General features: G+C 32.6%; 4 protein-coding genes across 4 annotated transcripts; 2 read left to right on the top strand and 2 right to left on the bottom strand.

Annotated features, from left to right (window-relative positions):
* Positions 1 to 1,951: 1,951 nt before the first annotated feature.
* On the bottom strand, positions 1,952 to 3,635 carry LOTGIDRAFT_187118 (hypothetical protein). Its single transcript, XM_009052272.1, has 2 exons — positions 3,441 to 3,635; positions 1,952 to 3,142 (listed from the first exon to the last, which is right to left on the bottom strand). The coding sequence occupies exon 2, from the start codon at positions 3,080 to 3,082 to the stop codon at positions 2,273 to 2,275; it is 810 nt and encodes a 269-aa protein (XP_009050520.1). The 5' UTR covers positions 3,083 to 3,142; positions 3,441 to 3,635; the 3' UTR covers positions 1,952 to 2,272.
* Positions 3,636 to 3,822: 187 nt separating this feature from the next.
* On the top strand, positions 3,823 to 6,435 carry LOTGIDRAFT_158848 (hypothetical protein; the record flags this gene model as incomplete). Its single annotated transcript, XM_009052271.1, has 1 exon — positions 3,823 to 6,435. One exon carries the CDS (start codon positions 3,823 to 3,825, stop codon positions 6,433 to 6,435), a length of 2,613 nt encoding a protein of 870 aa, XP_009050519.1.
* Positions 6,436 to 7,134: 699 nt separating this feature from the next.
* Positions 7,135 to 12,095, bottom strand: LOTGIDRAFT_158847 (hypothetical protein; the record flags this gene model as incomplete). Its single annotated transcript, XM_009052270.1, has 3 exons — positions 7,135 to 7,182; positions 9,883 to 10,607; positions 10,727 to 12,095. 3 exons carry the CDS (start codon positions 12,093 to 12,095, stop codon positions 7,135 to 7,137), a joined length of 2,142 nt encoding a protein of 713 aa, XP_009050518.1.
* A 2,659-nt stretch (positions 12,096 to 14,754) lies between these two features.
* On the top strand, positions 14,755 to 20,229 carry LOTGIDRAFT_158846 (hypothetical protein; the record flags this gene model as incomplete). Its single annotated transcript, XM_009052269.1, has 4 exons — positions 14,755 to 14,824; positions 19,095 to 19,219; positions 19,830 to 19,962; positions 20,189 to 20,229. The coding sequence occupies 4 exons, from the start codon at positions 14,755 to 14,757 to the stop codon at positions 20,227 to 20,229; spliced, it is 369 nt and encodes a 122-aa protein (XP_009050517.1).
* Between the last annotated feature and the right edge of the window lie 4,510 nt (positions 20,230 to 24,739).

Here is a 24,739-nt window from a genome sequence, read left to right as displayed (position 1 = left end):
GAATGCCAAATGGTGTTTCATTGAATTTCATCTTTACTGTTTGTCTTTTGAGTTGCTGAAAGTAAACAAGGAATTATTAGGAAATTGAAAAAAATGTCCATGCTGTTGAAGGCTGTAAAGCCTTTTACATGCTAAAAAAGGATTTAAAACACTCGAGTTTTACCTTTCGTTGTCTGTAACTTTTATAATGTAACCATTAACATTGGACGGGTAGTAGGAATTACGCTAGCCATAATTGACATTGATATATTAAGATTGGATAACTATTGAATCTCTGCTTTTGCCACAAAACGTACTGAAAAAACCTACACTGCTACATTCTGGGGTAAAAACAAATCATTTCCATATGTCGAGGGATCTTAACGTACACAGCCTGTAGCACACGGAGCCTCGGTTTATTGTCCCACCCGAACAACTTCCCTCTAACATGCATCACTGACAGGTTGAAACGGGGTTGAAAACTTCGATGGTATAAATTCGACCTATGCCGTGAAAGACTTTATAGAAATAGGAAGCATTTTGATATGACTTTTCTGAAAATAGCATTGCGGTTTTCTGTGGCTAGAATACACTTCAAGTCTTACCTTTTTGTATAATTGCAATTTTCCGAAATGTCTGTCAACAGTATATTGTAGCAGAGCTAATGTTTCTCCCAAAGATACGATTTTATTTCACTTTAATTGTATTATTAATGTATTTTGATTGTCGTCTGCGTAAATAATCCAATTTTATATAGCTGTATTATAATAGCCATGTACCCAGCAGTTGTTTCTTCTATACATACAAATTCTTTGTTCGCTTTTCAATGGCGGGAAAATATGAGAAGTGACCAATGAAGTTTTCAAAACAGCCAAATGCCCAAATTGTGATACATCTACATAAAGTTCAATTATCTATCGCTTTACTCGGTATGCGTGTAAATAATGAGTTGCTGTTTCTGTGTAAACGTTATTTACTGTAATATAATGTAAACTTGACAGGTTTCAGACATCTAAATCACCCCATTCCCTTCATCCTCTGGGAGACATCAGAATACACAAATTTTAACAGTTAAATCCTATAAGTTAAAATTTTTTCATTATTTAATATTATTTTGAGGAACAATCTATTTATCGGAATAAATAAGTTAGCCTCCAAATAAATATCTTTTTATTGTTTTGAAACACTGAAACTTTGCAGAAACCCCTTTTCAAACCGACATCAACTGTTATACAACAGCACATATGAAGTATAAACACAACGTACATTTCAGGCATTCTACATAGGGAAAACCTGCTATTGATTCACGTGTATAATCGAGGGGTGGTATGGTCAAGGCCAGAGCAACTTCTCTTGGTACAGATATATAAGTCGGACACGCCCATTCGGCTGCATTCTTAGAAAGAAGACAATAATAAAGTACAATAGAAACTGAATTCTACCATTGTATTCGTTTGGCATCTTGATCGTTGGCTCGTTCATTTTGTTGAGAGCGCAATAGTTTACACTGGGTAAGAGCGCTGCCAGTGTGTCGCGTTTTGCACCGCTTCAGCGAAACGAAATTGAATTCTGGTGATCGCTGTCAGGAGATCGCTTTCGGTGAGAAAGCTGCATTAATGTTTTCAACTAGCATATTGGCAGTTTTCAGTGGTCAGATCATTTTAGGTCACGGGATTTTCCTGTGAAAATGAAATATTTTGATAATACACGAAATATCTCCTCTTCCTATTCCCCAGTGGCGGTGCCCCCAAGGAAAATGGTTTGCACGATGGTTTGTACCCCCACATGATTATTATACCTTTAAGTCCCAAAATATGTTTCGATATGCACCAATTCAATTCATTTTTTTTAAAACGTTCGTGGGAGAGTTCTCCCACACGCTCTATGAGAGACTTGTAACTATGATGCCTACACAGAATTGCCCATTTTGAATTCAGCATCGACAGTAGAGTCAGATTCAAGCACTATAGTTGACATGTTTAACATGATTTAATTATCATAAGCCAGACATGACTGGTAATTATCTTATACAACACTTGGTAAATTCTGTAGTTATTATTGACAGTTTATAAGTTACTCTCTACACCTATAGCAATTTAACCAAAAAGAGGTAGTGACAAGATTTCACTAGCACCATTTTTTTTTTTAATTATTTGTTGAAAAGGACATGCAATTAACTAAAAACTTCATAACTCCTTTCATGACAATGTATAAAAAAATTTTGAAATATTCAAGTATATTGTACTACTACTTGGTCTTGAAAGGAAAGTTAACACAGCAAGGTTAGACTTAGTTATGAAAATATGTCCACACTTTCTTCTTGTAATTCTTGATGTTTATGGTCTCTCATCTGATCTACTATTTCTGTGTATTCTTTAATTATTCCATTTATCATGTTGTCTATTTTAAATAAAAAATCTTTACTATACTGGGCTTTGGCAGACTGAACTTTCTTCCTATATTTACTTTGAACATTTCTGATATCAGCTTTACACTTTTCTGCCATACTTGTAGCCACTTTAATCAGATTTTGTCTTCGTTCCAAGGTGACTGTTGGTATTGGTAAATGAAGTGTGGTGCCTGATATTTGTGCATCAAGATTAAAGGCAGATTTTATTAAAGAATCTCGAACATTTTTCACATATTTGGGATACGAGCTAACATCAATGAGAATGAGTTTGGGATCTTTCAAACTGACTATCGCTATATCATTCAAATGGAACTTCCCTTCTTTTGTGTCAATCATTATATGGTCTAAATTTATAGGAGTTATTTGTAATGATAATTCTCGCATGAATTTTTCTTTTAGTTTATGAACATAAAATTTAATATCCTCTTCCAGTTTATCTTTATCAATAATACCATCAATTTCTTCATCTTTTAACATCTCAACCTTTTTGCCCTTGTCTTTTTTAGACTTCTTACTCCCATAATTTCGAAAAGTTACAACAGCATGTAAAGTTTGGGGTTGGAAACTAATATGCTGGTTCACATAAATTAATTGTGTTCTGGATAATATAGTTAATTGTCTTCCCTTCAATAAGCTGCCATAGGAAGCTAATACAGGAACAAGTCTTCTTACTGTGGAACTTAACTGAGCCATTATAAATATTTTCAGAACATATGATTAAACTATTTTTATACTCTACATTTATTAGGTAATCTGAAAAGATAATAGAAAATATTTGAAAACAGCCACTTCAAAGTTTTTAGGGTAGGTCTATAAGTCAGTATAGAATAAATTGTAAATGATTTTTCAAACCCGGGCAAGTCTCGTTTCGGGAGTCGTGGAAGGGCATGGCTTATTGAACTTGCAGATTATAAGAAGATAATATTAATAGAACTGTCAATTAGACAGTGACAGTCTCAACGTTAAGAATCGTGATCCTTGTCATATACAGTTTATATCCAAGTTTTCAAGTTACCGATACAAGCAATATTGAAAACTGTTCGATACTTACAGAGTGGGGCGTTTCGTACACAGACCTGGTGTAAGCGGACAAATTACCGTGAAGAAATTGTAATTATACAAATCTTAGGTTGTGAAGCAAGAAGATTAATTCAATAATGAAGTATATAAATAATAAGATTTAACATTAATTAAATGAAAAGAATGAAAGTATTTGATTGTTGCTATTAGGCCTAGTACGAAACGTTCCATCGCATTATTCTCGTAAAATTTCTCGATCTACCAGACTCACTCTGACTTCCAGTTCCTATTGCTCATTTCCTGTTCAGTTTTTGTACCCGACTTCCTGAATAAACAAAGTTTAGAAACGCATAAGTAAATAATATGAGTCAGACGGAACTTTGCCCTTTTTTACGTCCTGCATCTTTTTGAAAATGTTGATCATATTGAAGAAAGGAAGCAGTATTCGGACGGTGGAAAATGTCCGATTCGAAGACGCCCATAAACCAACTGTTAATGGCAGAGTTTTATCTGACATTCAAAATGAAGGAGAATCATTCCAGTTTATTGAATCAGTCTTGTGGTTTAAAACATACATGGTGTCAACTATTTATATAGATTGTGATAAACGTGACATTGTGTGGTATCGAACTGATATTGAACCATTCTACTTACATACTGATACACTTCTTGAAGGCTGCCCACCAAATGGACAACGCCTTTTTGAAGAAATTGACATATATGATTATGACCCAATTGTAGATGAATTGACTGATCATGCCATTGAAGTTATGGACCTCATTTATGCTGGAAACATAAACAAGCAAAAGTTCATGTGTGAAGTGGTGCGAATCATTCATTGCTACATTTTGCCCTCTTTACGTTTTTCTATTCAAGACATACCAAGACTTAATAAGGCAGCAGATCATGTAAATTCTTTACTTGAATTGACTGAAAAAGAAATTGTTGATAAAGGAAAATCTGTGGATTTATCTACAAACAATTTAGAAAAGCAACGACACAGACTTATACGAACGGAAAGCATGCATGTAGAATCTCATGTCAGATGTTGCAATAAGGAGTTTCTGTCTTTTTTCCTCTTACATATAGAAAAAGAGATTTTAGGTCTTGATTCCCAGCTTCTACAGGTTCAGCAGCACATTAATAAAATCCATGATACAGATTCTGTGACTTCAGAGTTGAGGCAATACCGCCTAGATAGAGATAGGGCATTCTATAGACTTGAAAAGCTACAAACTGTGCGGGAGAATATTAAGAATGTGACATCACGTCCAGATAAATTGAAAAGGTTGAAGAAGAGTGTGAAGATTAAACAAAATGTGTTTCATGACATTTATAAAGAACTTTCTATCAGACTGCAAGAGCAAAAGGAAGAGCTTCATAAACTTGTGTTAAAAAAACTGAAAATAACTACAGTGAGAGAGGCAATTAAGAATTCTCTGAAAGAATTGGAAAGAGGGGGATTGAGTCCAACTTCGGGTCATCCAAGAACCTCCATTACTGATGGTAGTGAATACTCTCTTGATGTGTTAGGTGGAATTTTAAGACCAGAATCTTGGATGACTATAGACGATAAGATTAAAAATGCCTTATGGACTCCTGATGGCGAAATAAACCTGATCCATCGACAAACTGTAGCTCTACTGATAGAGAAAACAAATGCAGCTTTGAGTGAGATGAAACAGTTTGGAATTAGGATTGAGTTTGGTGATGATTTACGTGGTCATTCGAGAATCTCATCACTTCTTGTGGAGGACACACTTACATTAACAAGATCATCTTATGTGAATGACCAAAATGATTTGGTTTCCTCTTTAACTTCCATCCCTGAAGCTCAAACCTTGCCAATATCTGCAGGCAGTGAAAGTAATACTGACCCACCACATGTTTTTGATTCCAGTGTTGATGAACATTTTTTAACATTAGAGAAAGAGGTTGACACAACATTACTAAGAGTTGTTGGAGAATCTTCCAGAACCAAGCGAAGTACTAGAACATTATCCCAATCTGTGAGTGATGAATTGGCAGACTTATCAACTAGTTCGCTCAAACGTTCCATGTGTGACATTGGCCAGGATTTCCGTAACAGCATCGAAAAAATGTGTAATTTATTTTTGACAACCATTCCAGAAATAGAAGAAAGACATTTTAATAAATTATGGATAAGCTATGAAGCTATACTTTGTGATAAGGTGATGAAAAAAATGTTCGAGCTCTACACCGCTGTTTATAAGAAACCTTGTCATACACTTTACAAATCTTTGGTCAAACTTTCCCTCTCAGAATTTATAATTGATGATAAATTTTTCAAGATGTTGATGCGACAAAGTTTTGAAGATTTGATGGATATCGATAATAGTTCTGTTTCATCTTCTGAAGCAAGTTTGGGACGCTCGAATTCTGACGTTGAGTCTTCCAGTCGCAAATCTGTGAGTAGTCTGGAAATTTCAAAGTGTACACTAGAGCAGCTTTATTCACTGGCAGATAAAGAATGTGAATCTGTTCCAGATGTGATTCACAATGTTTTAGATCCACATTCATTTGCAAATAAACCCAGATCTATGAGTTTTGATTCAATGGCAACTTATACAGAGAGTGAACAAGTGCTTCATGTGGGTGACACACATGCATCAAAAACTGTAGAAGAGTGTTATAAAGAAGCATTAGAAAAACTGTTAAGTCCTGCTGTGGAATTTATCAAAGAAGCAATAGCAGCCAAGCCCTTGCTGGAGAAATTACGATGGTTGACAAAGTCATTCAGGTTTATGAATAATCAACTGGTGAAGATTAGTGATGGTGAGTCGTCATGCTGTGATGACATGTTAACTATCACTACAGCCTTAATTCTTGATCTAGATTGTGATTTATTCACAGGTCTTTATGCAACAGTTAACTTACTAATCGATCTCAAGGCTCCTTTCCTGTCTGGTGGCGTCCATGATTACTGTCTCACAAACTTCTTTGGTGCTTTTCATTATTTATTTGATAAACAAGTCTTGGAGAGAAGGGAAGCATCGACTTGTTGACATGAGATTTATATTTATGTTTAATTGGAAAAAGATATCTATGCACAGGTGTAAATATCTTCGACATTTCAATAATTTACACATTTTGATAAAAGCCATTTAATTAAAATATTTTGTGAATTGTTTTTAAAATGACCTTTTTTTAAAGTCATTTGTATATATATACATATATATATATATCAGTGCTATTTTGTCACTTTGTATATGCGTATTCATATCCTTTCATATATTATTGTTCATTTCTCATTAATAGTCATTCATCATGATAGTAGTGCTATTTTGTAAGCTGTTTTACCTGTATTTACATCTGTATTTGCGGGGATTTGTTGTTTAAATAATTGCTTTACAAATTGATAGAACTTAATTTCAGCTCATATTCGTTTATGTTTTTTTCCACACTATTTTATTTCCAAATTCTTGTCATTTTGAACTGGTAGTGTACATTTTCTTATTGCTACTTTGTTTCGAATTGTGTAAGTCTTTAAATTACTTTGTTTTTACACATATTAATATATTATAGAGTTTATATATTCTTGTATATATTTGAACCTTATTCTGTTGTATATCTAGTGCTATTTTGTAATTTCCTGCACTTTATTCATTCCATTCCATTCCATTGTGTTTATGCCAGTTCTATAAATTTTATGAAACATCTCTCATTAATAGGTATGTTTGAATTTAAACATATTGTAAGGAAGGTCAACATCGTAATGTTTTACTTATATCATTAATGGTTGTCTTATATTTCTAGTAGTACCAATATATATCCTTTTTGAAATATTCAAATATATTTAAGCCTGTGACATACTCTCTTAACATTTGTAGATGATCAGTTTTCAAACATGATGCATGAATTAACTCCCTTGAAAGAAGCCTTGTGAGCTAATTATGAGCTAGATATAAAAAAACGTTTGGGTTTACTATAATCAATAGGTGCACAAATTGCAAGCTTTTAATGAGACTCTGTCAAGTTATATTTATTATTGTACTATTATGAGTATGGCCCAAGACAGTACAATTAGCTAAAATCCTATTTGTATGAATACTGTCATGAACTTTTCCTTGTACGGTTGTTACTCAATTATATATGTTATGACTCCATGTAAAAAATAGTATAATCATGATCAATATGGCAATATTGCTTTATATTTTAAGAGAATTACATAGCTTAATCAGTAGTTACAGAAAAGGGTAGTCTTCCAAATTTTTAGGACAAGGACAGACTAAATAAAATAAAAGAAAGTGTAAAGGAAATATTATTAAATATTAATTGCATTTCCTTTTTAAACTTTTCCTTGAAGGTGGTAAACTATTTATACAAAACTGTATTTAAAGTCATCAAGTAATACTAGGCTTTTACTAGACCCTTATCAATTTTAATACAAGTTTAGTTTACATCCATTAAAAGAAGAAATGCAAAAATCAGGTAGCAGTAAATTATAAGCACCTTCTACTGAGTAAACTAAATCTGAAAAAAGCATCCACATAGATCCGTGAAAGCAAAATTTTGGAAGAAAATACCAAGTCAATTGTTTCGTTACTAGTTTTATATAATAATTCTTGTTAAAGAATGTTATTAAAGGGACAGATTCTCCCTCTGTTTCACCAATCATACCTTCGTCTCAGAAATGAATTCTATTTGCTATGCTAATCAAAAACAGTGTTCATAGCCCACCGTTGAAATTTGAGCCCTCAAATCCATGTGTTTGTGTTAAACTTAATAATTACTCTAATGTTTCAACTATATATTTATTACACTTCAATGGCATCCAAACACAAAATGGCGGACAGAAGTCCCATGATCAGATTCCCGGAAGTTGAGGAATGGAAACAAAGTAAAAGTAAGGTTTGTTTGCATTAAGTAAATGAATAACAGAGGTTAACAATCTCCACTGTATTAAGCAAAATAAAAAAAAAGATAAAACTAGTTGTTTTTTATCACTGTACAACATAAATTTTTAAGAAGCCAAAGTTTTTAATTACTACAAATCAAGATGCCCTTGCTCCAGAGTTTTTAACAATAATAATGAAGATGCCCCTTTCTTTGTTAAACAGTCAGCTAACTGTTTACTTGTCTCAGACCAAATGATTTCTTTTACAACATAATTATCTATCATTTTTTTATACCTGATATTTCAGGACGAATGCGTTTTTCAGAAACAGGTTTAGTTGAATGAATAGCATCATACAAGGATTTATTATCAGTTACACAGATTAAAGGTAGTTTTTCACCAATTAATTCTAAAAACATATTTGAGATGAATACTGCTCTGTCAATGCCATCAGACATTGCTAATGCTTCTCCAGACAGAGTACTACGTACTATTCTTCTAATTCGTTTAGATGACCAACAAATAGGAGAAATTTCTCCCCCGTCTCCTTTTAGAAAAATGATATGTCCACCTTGAGTACCCCCATTGCTTAAATTTCCAAGAGAAGCATCTGAATATACAACTAATGCTTTTGGACCATGTCCTAAATGTTTAAATTTTAACATCAAATTATCTGACTTAATTTTCTTAATTATCTTGTTAGCATACAGAATATCACTGACCTTAGCATATTTAAGATTGGAAGCTAAGACACATGCATCATAGAGAATGTCAGGTCTACTTTGTCTAGCTATCCATAAAATTTGACCAATTTTAGACCTTAATAAATCCATTTCACCTTTTAACAAATCTGCTTGTTTTTGCATAGCTCTGATCTTATCAATTTTAATTGGTACAATACTCTCAGCATACTGTTTTTGATGCAAAATGATATCATTACTTTCACAAAATAACTCAATACCTAAATATCTTAAAGCCTCTCTTTTTTGCCAACAGATAAAAGATCTCGAATCTTACATATAATATCATAAAATTGTTTTGTGCCACCCCATAAAAAATCATCAACATGGCTTGCTAAAATACCCATCAAATTTCCTTTATCATCATGCCAATAAAATACAGCAGGATCCGATTTTGAAACTTTTGCACCAAGATTGCTCATGACACTTTTAACCTTTTGATACCAATGCAAGGAAGCATCACTCAAACCATAAACGCATTTTTGAAGATGCCATAAAATACCATTACAATTGGCTTCAGGTGGTGGCTTAATATAAACATCTCGTTTAAGAGATTGTCCTTGTAAGAATGCAGTTTTTATATCCATTGAATTGGGTGTCCATCCTTTTAAAGCCATGATAGCTAAGGTTATTCTAAAAGCCTCTTTAGAGCAGGTGGGTGAATCTTTAGACAAATTATCAGTTATTTCCTCAAACCCACGAGCTACTAAACGAGCCTTAGGAATAAAACCATCAGATGTTTCTTTTGTTGTAACAATCCACCTTGTGGATACACACTTTTGTCCCTTATCTACTGTTTCTTTATAAACATCATGATCTTTCCAATTTTGCAATTCCTTTTCCTTGGCCTTGTGTATAGAAAAATTATCCAGCACCATAACATTTTCATCATCTAAATTATCAAGTTCTTTAAGATTTTCCACTTCAGATAAATCAAAGGCTCTTGATCCACTATCACCCACGGGTTCCAAAATCTCTGTGTTATACCAATCTTTATGTTTTCCAGTAGCTTTTCCGGCACGACTCATAATTCTAACCTTTTTAGTAACCTGACTACCCTTTTCATTAAATGACATCAACATTCCAGCTTTAAGTTTCAGAGGTTGATGATTATCATTATGAACTGCATGATGATCATCATTATCCTGATTGTCAGATGAAGTTTCATTTTCAGACTCATTATCAAGTTTCTTATCAACTGTAACATCATCCTCAGTATCAATATTTTGATCATTGCTCACTGTATCATTTTCATGCTGTTTGATGACTCTACTTTTATGAACTCGAACACAACTTCCTCCATGGCGTACAAAAACAACAGAACTATCGATGCCAATGACGATACCTGGGCCCTTCCATTTATCACTATCTGGACGTTTATAAAAAACCTTGTCACCAGAATTAAAAACAGTGTCATTAAATGTTCTAACATTACTTTTTAAAGCACGTCTGATCCGATCAGAACACTCTGCTCTAGTAAATTCTGTTCTAGCTTTGTGAAGGGTTGACAAATGTTCAGCAACAGTTCTACTGGTTGAAGATCCATCTAATGCTGGTAAACTATCTTGCAGCACACTAGGAAGATTGGGACTGGTAGGGACTGTAACCATGATTATTGATCAGGGTCAGCTATCATTCTTTCCAATACTCCAAACAACTTCTTATCATAAATTCCTGATGCAACTAAAAGTTTATGAAGTCGATCATAAGATGCATGACCAAACTGTCTGTGAAGTTTAATTAATGTCTTTTGTTTCTCTTTAGTAGTTAATTCATCAAAATTAAACAAAACATCATGAAATTGTTCATCATTAACACAAGGCAATAAATCAACACAGTAATGTCCACTGGCTGTGAAATCTAGCCTGACATTATGTCCAAACATTGTAGCACTGTCATTTTTTAAATCAAGACTTGCATCTGCTTTCTTTAAGGATGATCTACTCAATAACAGAGGAATGTTAGTATCCACAACTTCAACCTCCAACATGCACCTTTGTCTTCCCATGACAATTGGAATTTTTACCATTTTCAAAGATCTCACTGAGACACCATCACCAAATCTGAAGGTCCTATCACTTGGAAAAGTCTGTATTAATTTCACTAAATTTGGGTGAAATCTTGATAAATAATCATTATACCATTGACAACCACAAACTGTTTTTGTGCATGCTGTATCTAATACACCTGCTCCACTTGATTCCACTACAAAGATGTCTAATTGTTCTTCATCGAACACAAACTGTAACTGAGATTTTTGTTTGTTGTCAACTAATAATGTAATATTACACCAATCATCAGTGTCTTCATCTTTATTCGTAGCAATATTGACTGATTCCTTTTTATGTTGACAGTCTTTCGCCCAATGGTATGTAGACTGACAAATAGCACATCTTGAACGCTTGCCAAATCTGTTTAATGGGTTAGTTCCTTTAACTGGATCTTCAAGTGTCTGATCATTTCTGCTCTCAGAAGTCTGATATTTTCCTCTTATAAACCGTCTTGAGCTTGCTGTTGCATTTACTTCCAATTTCACACTAGATGTAGGAACATCTGGAATTTTGGCTCCAAATATCCGCTTTAAAGCTGATTTCATGTCAGAATATGTTAAATCTGCAGCAGCAGTCAATGACATTTGACGTTCCTGTGTGGAGAGACAAGCATTGTCAAGGAGCTTGAATGCCAACACAGCATCAGGTAACTCCATTCCGTATCTAACCAGTCTGGTATTCAGTCTTTCAAATTCAATAACGTAGGTTTCAATTGACATGTCGTCTGTCTTTCTAAAATTTTCAAAACTTAAATAAGCCTCATATGTGGCATCTTTCGTTTCTTTCTTGAAAACATCATCTAATTTGGCAATTAGAATATCAACGCCACGTTCTGAATCCAAATAATCAGCTGGTATTTGGACAGCCCTCTCCCTCGCTCTTCCAGTCAGCGACAATGTGATGGCCAATGCTTGCTTGTCTGCGTCCAGGTCGGTGACCCGACGCCATATTTCTAACTCATTTTTCCACGTGTCATACACCGTATCAGGTCCAAAATATGATGGATTCTTATAGCTATTTCTGTTACCTGCCGACATTCTCTTTCATTTCGCTCTGCTACCATGTTAAACTTAATAATTACTGTAATGTTTCAACTATATATTTATTACACTTCAATGGCATCCAAACACAAAATGGCGGACAGAAGTCCCATGATCAGATTCCCGGAAGTTGAGGAATGGAAACAAAGTAAAAGTAAGTAATAATGAAATAAGGGAACTACCAGTTATTTTGTCTAAGAATATTTACTCTTTGCTGTTATTTTTACTTTCATAGATGTATATTTTAAATAAAGCTTTTTATTCCACCTCTTAGGTTTTGTTACTTCCTTACAAGTGGCTGTCTGATGTGCCAGAATTATGCTCATTGGACACTTTGTTTTGAGTGGTCCAAGAAATTTATTATGATTTTCTACAACTAATAAGATAGCTTGCCAGGCAAGGTAACATACGCCCACTGGCAGCTGTCAGAAATGATTAAACAGTCTTTAGTGACTACAGGGTTGCATAATATAGCTAATAGAGTGAAATGTCAAGTCAGACACGATATTTCGGTGAAATATTATCCGATCATCGCGAAAATCGATAGGGATCATCTTCATAATGACATTGACATACAAAATAAAAATCAAAAGAATCTGTAAACAATTGTAGCCTGTAGAGTGAGCACGAGTTGCACAATATAGCTAATAGAGTAAAACGTCAAGTCAGACACGATATTTCGGTGAAAAATTATCCGATCATCACGAAAATCAATAGGGATCATCTTCATAACAACATTGACATACAAAATAAAAATCAAAAGAATCCATAAAGAACTGTAGCCTGTAGAGTGAGCACAAGCCAAATGTGAACGGACGGACCGATGGGGTGATTACAATATACGCCCATCTTACGTGTGGGCGTATAAAAATTACAATTACAACTGGACAAAGATAGTTCTGCAAATTTTAAACCATTATATTCAATGCAAATATTAATTTTATATTCAAATTAACTTCTTAGACTAAGTCTTTTCATGAAATATGGCAAGAAATGTCAGGAAAATTCCACAGCAATAATTAAAAGATAGCTTGCCAGGCAATGTAATATACACCCACTGGCAGCTTTGATTTTGAATAAAAATATTTGGCAGTACAGTAACAATCACCAGTATGAAATATCCAACCTTCTGTCATACACTTCTTTTGAACTCTTTGGGGCAATACTGATTAATATCGAATACGAGTTATTGCCCTTGTTCTTGAAAACGTGTTCAATTTTTAGCTCGTGAAAAGGCAAATATTCAATCTTCAGCGCAGGATTGAATAATAAAACCAAGTTTTGTCAAAATCCAGCAAGAATCATGCTATTTAGTGTTTAAGAGTTAAAAATTGAATGCGTTTTCAATAACAAGGGCAATAACTCATAGTAAATATTTTTTGATTTTTCTGATTTTCAATAGGGTTTATCCTTGGTTGATAACAAACACTCATGCCAAGTTTCGTCAAAATCCATCAAGAATTGTTGCCCTGGCTATAGAAATAACTCATACTCAATATTATTTAGTATCGTCCTAAAGAGTTCAGAAGAAGTGTATGACTGAAGGTTGAATATTTTATACTGGTGATAGTTACTGATATCTTGATAATGGGGGTGAAGGTTGGTTAATGGAGGCTGGTTCCTGGAGGCACAGGCATCAGAATTTGTATTACCTTGGTGATGATTCTTGGTTAGCATTTTGATTCATTAGGATGACCCGATGCCAATGATATTAAGTTTTCCAACGAGGCTTCATGAATGAAAAAGTTTAAATTCAATGCAGCTATTTTATAAGCTCTACAAATTCTTTTAAAACGTAACTGTTGTATTAGTACAAATAAAGAGTTGCCTCCCATTGACTAGCTATGAATTCATTTTGGCCCTAGCTTTAGATTACATCATAGGTCTAACCATTTGCAATATTTTCTTTTGTTTTTGATTGTTACTAAATATGGACATCACAAGAATTGTAAACATAATTTAACTTCGTGCCTGTAATTAAAATTCACTGTTTACTCTCTGATAATCTTCATCTCTAAGGTCATGGGATACTTTTTCATTAAAAGTGACAAGCCGTCAATGATCAGCAGAAGACCTTTTGCCAAGAGAATAACATCTGCTTTTGGTTCAGTGTTACTGTTTACCTACAAATCCAGTTCAAATTTCACATTTCCAAAATGAAATCCATCTCAATTTTCATACATTACAAATATAAATCCATAATATCCCAATTTGCATCTATTTTATTGTTCGTTTAAATAAAATTTCCCTTTGATCTCTCTGATTTTTACAGGTAGGCCTTAGGCCTAAAATAGAAAATAGAACCAAAACATAACACCTTTAAATGTCCATCCGCAAATGGAATAGTTCTGTTTATTTTGTCAAATCTTTAACAATATATTGAGTACGTCAGATATCAAAACTTTTTTAAGGTTTTCCGAATTTAAAATCATCTTGATGCAATCAGAATTATTGAAAATCCTTCAGAAAGGAAAATTTGGCGTGGTTGATATTATGAATTAATACGCATATCGAAGCGGTGAATATGTCTGAATTTTAAACAGTGATAAGTCGCGTGTATTTTTATGCTTCAGTGATTTTCTATACCCGACTTATTTTTAAGTTTTTATGGAATACCTGAAGCGTTGACAGTGATGGAAATTATGTAATAACAAGCATGGCATCGAGAAAGTTTTGTCTCAAGATGAATTTAGCAAGTCGAATTGAAGGCTGGCTGAATGTGTGGGGTGAGTGTTGTACTGTGTTTTATTGACTCACAGTGTTTGTCATTGTGAATGTAATTAAACGACTATGTATTTTATTGAATATTTGTTACATTGAAATAAAACAGTGAAACAGCAGTTAACTTATTCAGTGACTCATTAGCTAGAAAATAATACACATATTGTTTTTGTTTTTTATTTGATTTTTGTCATGATTTTGAAGAAAGATATTTAAAAAACTGTTCTCAAATAGTTTGAAGCAAACTTTCATTATTGACATAGTTGCACACAACTTTGTTCTGCCATTTAATTGAAAATTTCGCCTTTAATCACATCCTACTGACATTCCCTCAAACCACTTTTGCTTCAGTATATTTTAAGAAACAGTCGTTTTCAGGATTATGAAACAAGGTGTGAGGGTCAAGTAGGGGTAACAGAATTATCAAAAGGGGCTCACACCTGGTCTGCAGTAAACTCAGTCCACTTCTCTTTTTATCATAGCTGATTAAATAAGTATAAGGCCCTATATAGGCTACTGTAATCCCTTTAAATAAGTTTTATAGATTTGTATCTTTCCAGAACCTACCTATGCTCCCTTATCTTGTAGAATTTTTGGCAAAAGACTTTAGTATTCATTAGATTTATTTTAGATTACTGGTAGATTTGTTTATGTGCAAAGCTAACTACTATGTTAACTGCATCCTATTTTTTTATCAATCTCTTTATTTGTGATGTGGCCAGTGCTTTACTTAACATAGGAGTTTCTATGAACTTCTTCATTCTTTCCATGTAAAGCGATACGAAATTTGAAAGTGAGGGACCCTCCTCTCTCCCTTGCTCTGCCAAGATGCCACTGCGTCAAAGCCTACAAATCCAGAATAATCCCCGTTTGAGATACTGCCATATATAAAAAAAAGACATCCTTAATGTTAGATAAATGAAAATTTTGCATTTTCCACAGAATAGTGAATATATATTTGAGGTGTTCTTAAATATTGTCCTCAAATAGCCTGTTATCGAATTGCTACCACCTACTGGACTCACCGTTCTGAAATTCTTTATGGGTGCAGTGGAATGCTTTCTGATTGTCTTTGTGATATAGTAGTTTTATCTTCTGTTAAGGCCTACAACATTAAGAAAATGGAAAACTGAGAAATCACTAAAATCAGTCATACAGACAATCTGCACCCTGTGTCTGATTCGGTATTAGAATAGTATTATGTTGAAAGGAAGAAATTAATACAACAATGTGATATTTAGTCAATAATTGATTTCTAGAGTTAATATTGTTCACTCCAATAATCTTATGATTGATCAGATAGTAAACACCAATTAATTTCTCAATATTCACGATGTATCCAGGGTATTACTTGGTTTATTCTCTAATATCTATTGAATTAAAACATTCACATTCAATATTAAAATCTGTGATATCTGAGGGACTGGGCTATAATCTTTTCTTAATGATTTCTTGAGGAAAATAATACAATGATTAAAACTCTGAGCTGAGTTTATGAAATAAATACATCAATTCAAAATATAGAAAATACTCTTTTCCATTTTTGAAGCCACCGTTTATTGATTAGATTATTGACACTACTACTTTACCTTTACTGATTTAATGAAACATGTTATGTCTTACATCTTATACATGTTCTCTTCTTGTGACCTAGGCTACTGCCTTCTTTGGCAAACGTTACCATTATACTTCAACACAAACTTGTGTTAGATTCAGAAGTATCTAGATGTGCTAATCAAGGACTAATTAAGGACATTGTGACATTTATCTTAATGCTCTCTCAAATAGAATAAATTGTTGTAGGACATCATGACATAATTTAGCACTATCATATTTTAATTAGGTATGAATAATGTGTTATAAGGTCCAGTGACTCTGATATTACTGTATCTACTATATCTTTATCTACAATTCTGTATCCAGCTGCTCTATTCACATCATGTGTTTTGTTGTTATTATGTGGTATAAAATTCTAAAAAAATATATAACACATAGGCTGTTGATATGGTTATTATAGCTTTTGCTAGTCATTATGCTTTGAAAGCTCCAAAATACCCAGCTGTGATTTTAGTCGTTGTAGATTTGTTCATGATGAAATTTAACAAGAAATCTTCCTTAAATCATCTACCCTGACTAAAAAGTGGCAGTTAAATACAAAATAATATATATTTCATCAATGAAAAGAATTAAGTAAAGAAACTTTGAATTAATTCACCAATTTGTGAATGAATGATTATGGCAACCATGTTTTATAACAAAGAAAAGCCATAAATTAGATGAAAATAATTGGGAAAGTTAAAATAAAAGAGATGGTGACCGATTAAACTGAATAAACAAAGTTTGTAAACACCCTGAAAATAAACACCTGTGTTCCTTTAAACCTGGCTCTTCTCTTTAACTTTTCACATCCTGGACTATTTTAAAACATTCCTAGGTAATGAATTCATGGCCAACCCTAGCTAGGAAATCATATCTGTCCTGCTATGTTGTTCTCATGATACTTGTTGATATTTGATGGCTTAATGATTTGTTACTTTGTATGTGTTCTTTTAATTCCAAGACATTTTTTGAAACATTTTCCTATACAATGATCTCATGTCAACATCTGTAGTCATCAAGTATAAAAGCAGACAGATATTGCATTTTCCTGACTTACATCACTGGATAGTCAATAACAGGAGTTAAATTCTGAGGAGGTCAAAATTCTCATATTATTTCAAAATCTGAAGATGATAATTTTATTGACTTGCTGATTATACTTTGATATATTTTTACCAACAAATTAATAGACCTTATTATAACACAGGGCCAGACAAACCGGAAACCTTATGTACTTATTATAAAAGAGAGGGTCTTGATAAAGGTTTAAAGTAGATGTTGAATTGTTTAATAAATAATACCAAGCTTAGAAATAGGTGAATACAGCTTCACCTTGCTTCTTATTCTATATTTACACAGTAAAATAGGGCTGTTATATATCTTAAAGATTCTTGCACATTTTAGGTTTTTTTATCCTCTCATCTGTCATCAAATGTATACATATAGATTGTTTCCTAAATTATTTCTCAGTTTAGCTCTTGTCAGTTTTAAAGATGTATGGGTTAAATACAACACTTATTTCCACCTTACTTTAAGTCTTTGTTTACACAGTTTAATAGGCAGTTAACCTTCTTTATACCTTGAGAACCACTTGTCTGTATTTCACCTGTATTACATTAATTTACAGAAGTTTTCAGATATTTTCAAAATTATACTTTAAAAATAATTTACATCTGAAATTGGTTTTATTTTATGCAAAATAAAGAAATGTTTTAAAATTGAAACTATGTAGAAAACAGAAGCTGATTTATTTTTATGATATTTGTTTCTGGCTCTAACCTGGTATAGCTCTAGACTTCTAGTTATTTTGTCTGGAAAATTGTTTTTCATCTCTATGAAAGATGTCCCCACCTTCACTAACTTTGATGAAATTTGACATAGTTGAAGATATCAAGATTTTAATGCTTTTATCATTTGAGTAAGTGAACCAATTCTATGATTGGTTTATTGAATTATTGTCAGGATGTATCCGGTTATATTTGATGTAAGAATTTGATGGACATGAATCTGTTTTCAATCAAATTTTCTCTGACAGTTAGTTATTTCTTGTTTTACAAGTTGATATAACATAAATAGACTAAAACATTTAGGTTAGAAATAGATAATTATTTTTCTTAGACCTGGGGCAGTTCTGATTTATCATGATTTTATTTCACTTTGAAGGTTATATGGTTTAAATATGATTTTAGGTACTTTGATATTTGTAACTGCATAATATAGGTCACAATGTAGTCTGAAATGCATATCTTGAAAAATTCTGTGATCATAAAATCACTTATAGAATATGAGCCTCTTTAGGGTCTTTTACACTAGCATTCTGTTTTAGTCTAGATCGGTGGTCTGAGATTGGTTATTCAAGTTTAGTGTGAAGAGAAACAGTCCTCAGCACACTTATCTGTGGAGCTCTTCTTGTAGAAGATTAAATTAGTTTATGGTAGTCACCTGGATTTAATAAACAAGATATAATTCTGTTGAAAAAAAGTGACAGTTGCTTATAAGACCTACAATTTCATCTAAAATATTTATAATATCTATTCTTTGAATGGCAAGATATAAAGAATTGAAAACTTGTTGAAAATTTGTACAAAGCTGACAATTCTTTTAGTTTAGTTTCTTTTTATCTATTCCAATTTGATCACAAGGTATGATTTAAATATCTTAATATATATATTTCAGATCTAGACAGTCATTTAGAGTATAGATTATTTAGTGATGGAAACCAACCTACACCCAATTGGGAAGCCAAATATATGGTTTTATTGACTGATATTTCATCTTTATCATGCCATGACAGTGAGGAGGTTAGTGTATATATTGATACCTTAGCACTATAAAATTATATAATACTATTATCCTGCAGTTTAAAAATTTAAAAACACATTTATATGTCTGCCTTTATTGATTACATGTAAGCCATTACTCTTTTCAGATTTCATTGTATGCTTAAATTTCAAGTTATTTATCAAATAAAAATGATAACTTTTAAGATATTTGTGCATAGAGTGGTGCAAAACTATGTTCAAAACCCCAAAATTTTGTCCTTTGATGTAACAGAATCTAACATCAAAATCATATTGAAAGTTGCTTCCCTTTAATAATCATGATGTTGTCCCACAGAATTAAATATGTTATGGCAATATGGTAGAGATTTTACTATAGTTTTAAGCATTGTTCCAAAACCTTACTTAACTAGTACAAAAAGTCATCAGTATATCAAGTTCAAAGAGTTGTACAGTGCTAGTCACTCATTATGGTAAATAACAGAAAGCAAAACTGATACGAGTGTACAGACATGGAACCAATAATCATATTGCATTACAGATTTGACTATCATATGTCAATCCATATTACAAGAGAACCACCAACTAGTTGCATTTTTTATGTAACAATATATATTTATGTATATTTCAGTCTGCCAACCAGATAAGATACCAGACCTACCCTAGATTGAGACTAGATGGTGGAAAGGAAGAGTTTGATAAAAGATGGGGCTATGAAACATTAGAATCTATAAAAGAAAATGCTTTTCAACATACTCCAGAAGGTGAGTTTTTATTTCATATAAATACAACACTTCAAATCAGAAACACACAAAAAAGATCATAGCACAAACACACAATCTCTACAGTATGCATGGTCAATATGATTATAGTTTAAAACGTAAACTATTTCTTCGAAGATAAAGAATTTCTACCTTTTTGTTTGCTTTTCTGTCTAAATCAGAAAAGTTTTACATGACATCAATCGTGACCATTATCTTTGCTTTGTAGGATTTTTCTTTGTGTGTCCTATAAGCTTACATTTCAGCTAAATGACATGGCTCTATGACAGCACAATAAAAATAATGATGCAGCTTTATAAAGGGTATTAGGAGTCCATATCTAATCCTTAAAGGGATTGTAAAGAGGTTTTCTAAATTTCTAAACCGGTAGCATCAATTTGCACCATTCCAATTTTAAATCAGATGCCTGTGGTTCCTACAATTCCACTAAAATTGTTTGATGACGTCACTAATCTCAAAATATGCTTTATGACATAAGGCCTTTGCAACTTCATCAAACAATTAATTTTAGTGTCCCCGATACATATAAAAAATTTCCCTTTAACACTCCAAGAAATGGCCACTAGTCCTAAATATTTACATACAAATACATACTTTTATAAATACTTGTCATATGTGTACAAAAGTACCTGTTTTTTGACTCACAATTCATCACACACTCAGAACTAACCTACAACCTGTAAAAGGTCAAAGTTTTAATTACCCTATTAGAAAGAAGAATGAAGTGATCGTGATCGAAGTTGTTTGTTTTCTGATTTCTCAAATCTTTAAGGCTATCTTTCTCTGATTGAAACAGTGACTGTGAGTAACTAACTAACCATGTGTTACTTTTCTTTGTTCAATAAAAAGATTTCTATGTTTACTCATCACCAATCCTTTAAAACCAATTTCCTACCTTTTTGTTTCTTTCTTCAATTTTGGATTTAGATTATTAAAATATCAAGAAATTTTGTTTTTGACCGAACAAATATGCAAATAGACGTCGCTGCAATGTCTCCTCAGTCTCTAACAGGCCTCAGAGACCTTATAGACTTATCACATAGACAAAATTAGTCTCCACGCAACTCCCACAGACTCGAGACGCCAACTGGTCACCTACTTGTCTCCAAACCAGTGAGATAGACCCTTTAGGTAGAATGTTGTATGAATTGACAAGTGATTTTACTTGAGACGCCACCTTTAACACATCAAACTATGATCCTTTGTTTTTCCCAGTTAATCCAGACCTAAACCTCAGATTATTACAGCACAACATCAGTTGATATCAGTAAATAGATGACAACAGTTCAAATACTCTATAATATTGTACTATTTTATATCTCCCTTGATAGGTTTATTAATTTGATTTTATTTGCCAGTCATGTCTGTTTTAACTTTCTCCTATATTTTGTAATAGAGTTATATTTGATCTTTCGTCATTTGTTTGTAAAGTAAGTTGCTTTTACATCCCTCAGACAGCAGCAGTGGCTCAGTGAGCTAGACGCATGCTCGCTAACCTGAAGGTCCAAGTTCAATCTGGAAATAGGTCCAGATAATACCTTCAGATTTTTCAACCTGATTCCACTGGTAGGAGGTGCTGATATGAAAAAAGCGTCTGAGGCTGATGCGATGTGTGCCAATTTATGGCTTTTCAGATAATTATCACAATCAATGTAGGACAGTTGTTCACTCTTTTTTATAAACTTGCCATCACTTCTATTTAGTTCAAATATGCAATGTTTCTTTCTGAATGAAGTATTGAAGAGAAATTAAGTAATAAATTCAGTGTGTTATAGAAGTCTATTATTAAAACTATGAATGTCATTTAACTTATTGACGATGTGAAATAAAATACGATTTATTTGATCGCAGAAGTGAATTTTGATGTAAAAAATGTCACAGAGGTTGTTTACATTCGTCCATTGACAGCTGGTCATAGTTATTCATATTGATTTTTTTGTTTCCAGTAGAAGAGAGTTCTTTCAGCTGGCGTAATACCAAATTGCTTGGTGTGTTGGAATGTAGGAGGATTATGCTATGTTCTTTAACTTAATTTCTTCATTTATCTGTGAATAGATAATTAAGTCTATTTTGTATTTTCAACGTTGAAATTTTTTTGAACTGCTGGACATTGCATGATGGTGCTTCCATGTGATGTATATCTGTGAAATAGATGTTTGGATAATTTTGTGAATCAAATGGAAGTTAAAGTATAAGTTTAAAAGCATAATATAGCTGGTAGATAGAGTCTGTAGATATATTTTTTATTACTCTGTAAGGTTGATTGAATGGAATGCCACTATTGTTGTTGTATGCAATTACCAATGTTTTGTCAGTATGTTGTTTGGATTTCTGAATTTTGTTGTGTGGTTTGGATTGTTAGTACTTGGTTTATTTATTAAGATCCTAAGATCATGGATATTGAGTTTATTAAATCATCTGACTCAAGGCATGTATGGTAGATCTTTATTTCAATCAGATTGTGTGGTGTATTGAAGCTGAAAGTTTTAATGAGTTTTATTGGAAATAAAAATATTTGAGCTGAATAATGATTTCTGATGGTTTAATAATTCATACTGTTAACTTTTATTGAAACTTTAATTGACAGCTGATTTTTAGAAAAAGGTTTCAACGTTCAACGTTACAGATTCTTTCATGTCGTGTTATGATTTTTTTTAGTTGAATTGAAAGTAAGTTTTGATTGGCATTGATTATTGGGATTTTACTAGAAATTCTGTAAAATTTCAGCACTATCCCCGTTCAATCTATTTTGATAAGTTTTATGTGTTAAATGTTGAGGAAATTGTTGTCGATCAATAGGTATTTAAATAACTTTATACTGCATGCTATACTGTTATCTGTTGATGATGTCAATTAAGTTTCAATGTAATTACTCCACTGGGTTTATTTTCAGGACAAAGGAGTTAATCATTAGTCAACTTCCACTAATATCTTTCTGTTTGAGAAAGGATTCTATGGACAAAAAATGGAAAAATGTCTTTGAATAGTCAAATAGTATAATGAAGCTCTATTTTAAGTTCCCTTCTTACATCTCATACATGTCAAATACAAATAAGCAATATTTTTTAAAAATTGAGAACTATTTGTATCATATGTAAAAAAAAAAATTTTGTTAAGTATTGAACATTGAAATGTGCTGATGGACTAGTATCCTAAGTTTTTTGTGCCTGATCAATATTAGATCTGTTTGATAGGTATTGTGGTTTCTCGGTTTATCCAGTCCGTGGCTACTTTACCTGAAACATTTACACTCAAAATATTTCATACTTTGTGGTACAGTGGATATTTTATATAATTGTACTTCACATTATACCTGTAAAATATAATATCTTGATCTTTATTCTTGCTCCTAGTTTATTTTATTCCTTTCTGTTGTTTTTGACATCTGAATAAGTCTTTCGATCAGTGGATAGGTTATAATTTGCATATCAGGTTTATTGGTTAAGTCACATTATTCAATATTATTATTCATTATTCGAAGATAGGTCTATTTACATATATCTGATAACCACATTCATTCAGTAATTGGAATTTAAGGTTGTAATATTGCGGTTAAGCAATGTTACGAAAGCACAGGCACAGGCATGTAGGCGTAACCTCTAGTGATAGAGCAATGTTTGTGAGGTTAGTTTAAAAGAGTGATATAAAATATTTGAAATGCAAATCCATTATCTTCCGAATCTGAAATATATAAGAAGAATACTGGTTCCAACAGGAACATAAATAACCATGGAAATCATGATAAACATTTTCACTGGTGAAACTGAGGAATTGTCCTATATTAAATGAAAAGGAAAATGCGTATTTCATATAAAAAATATATATAATTTATTAAGTGAAAATAGTATACGTGTATGATATTTTTGCGAGGAAACTCTTCAATTGCAAGTTATCATAAATAAGAAATATTAATTAAAGGAAATGTACTAAACCTATGGAAGGGGGATGGGGGGTAATCTACCACGGACTAAGATATCATTTAGATTTTTATTACGGGTATAGGCGATAACTAAATCATTTGTAAAGACTGTTGGAAATTTTTCCTGCAATTCTTTGTAAAGACGGATAATTATTCGGGGAACTTGACCAGCTGTGTTGTTGTATTGAATAACAAAAGGTATAATTTGGAAATCAACTTGGATGTTCATTCCCAAAGGATGCATGGTTTGTAATTTGTTTATCCAAAAATTTTCGCGAATGAGTCGAATTTTCTTTGTATCAATGCCAGGTTGTTCGTATATCTGTTCAATGGGAATAATTTTCAGGTCTGTTAATTGGTGATCGGGTTGATTGAAGTGTTTTGAAACGGTTTTATTAATTTTGTTTAAGTTGATGTCAGACTTATGATGATTGAAACGGACCCTTAACGAATTTTTTGTCTCTCCAACGTATTGTACGTCACATTTTGTGCAAGAAATAAGATAAATAATATTTTTGCTGTTGCAGTCGAGTTTTTCATTTACTTGAAATATGGAATCTGTGCGTGCGTCTATTTCGGAAAGAATTTGTTGGTAAAATGAAGGGACAGGTTTGACAGCGAGGGTTGTTACAAGGATAAACTGAAGAATTTGGTATTGGCAAAAGAATCGAATTATTTTTAGCAGAGATTTTAGCAACGGTTGAGCTTTTAATACCTCTCAAGAACCTTCTAGAATATCCACGTTCGCGCAATTTTTGGAAAACAATTGAACAAACCTCCTCGAAGTCCTTCTTGCGCGTACAAATTCGGTGAAATCTCAAGATCTGCGACTTTATAATG

Source organism: Lottia gigantea, assembly GCF_000327385.1.
Source record: "Lottia gigantea unplaced genomic scaffold LOTGIsca_18, whole genome shotgun sequence".
Taxonomy (NCBI): Eukaryota; Metazoa; Mollusca; class Gastropoda; family Lottiidae; genus Lottia; species Lottia gigantea.
The sequence above is the reverse complement of the archived record's forward strand: the minus strand, read 5'-3'. Positions and strand labels throughout refer to the sequence as shown.

Coding starts and splice junctions, on each gene's coding strand:
- LOTGIDRAFT_187118 (XM_009052272.1), bottom strand. CDS start 3,082: ATGGCTCAGTTAAGTTCCACAGTAAGAAGACTTGTTCCTGTATTAGCT.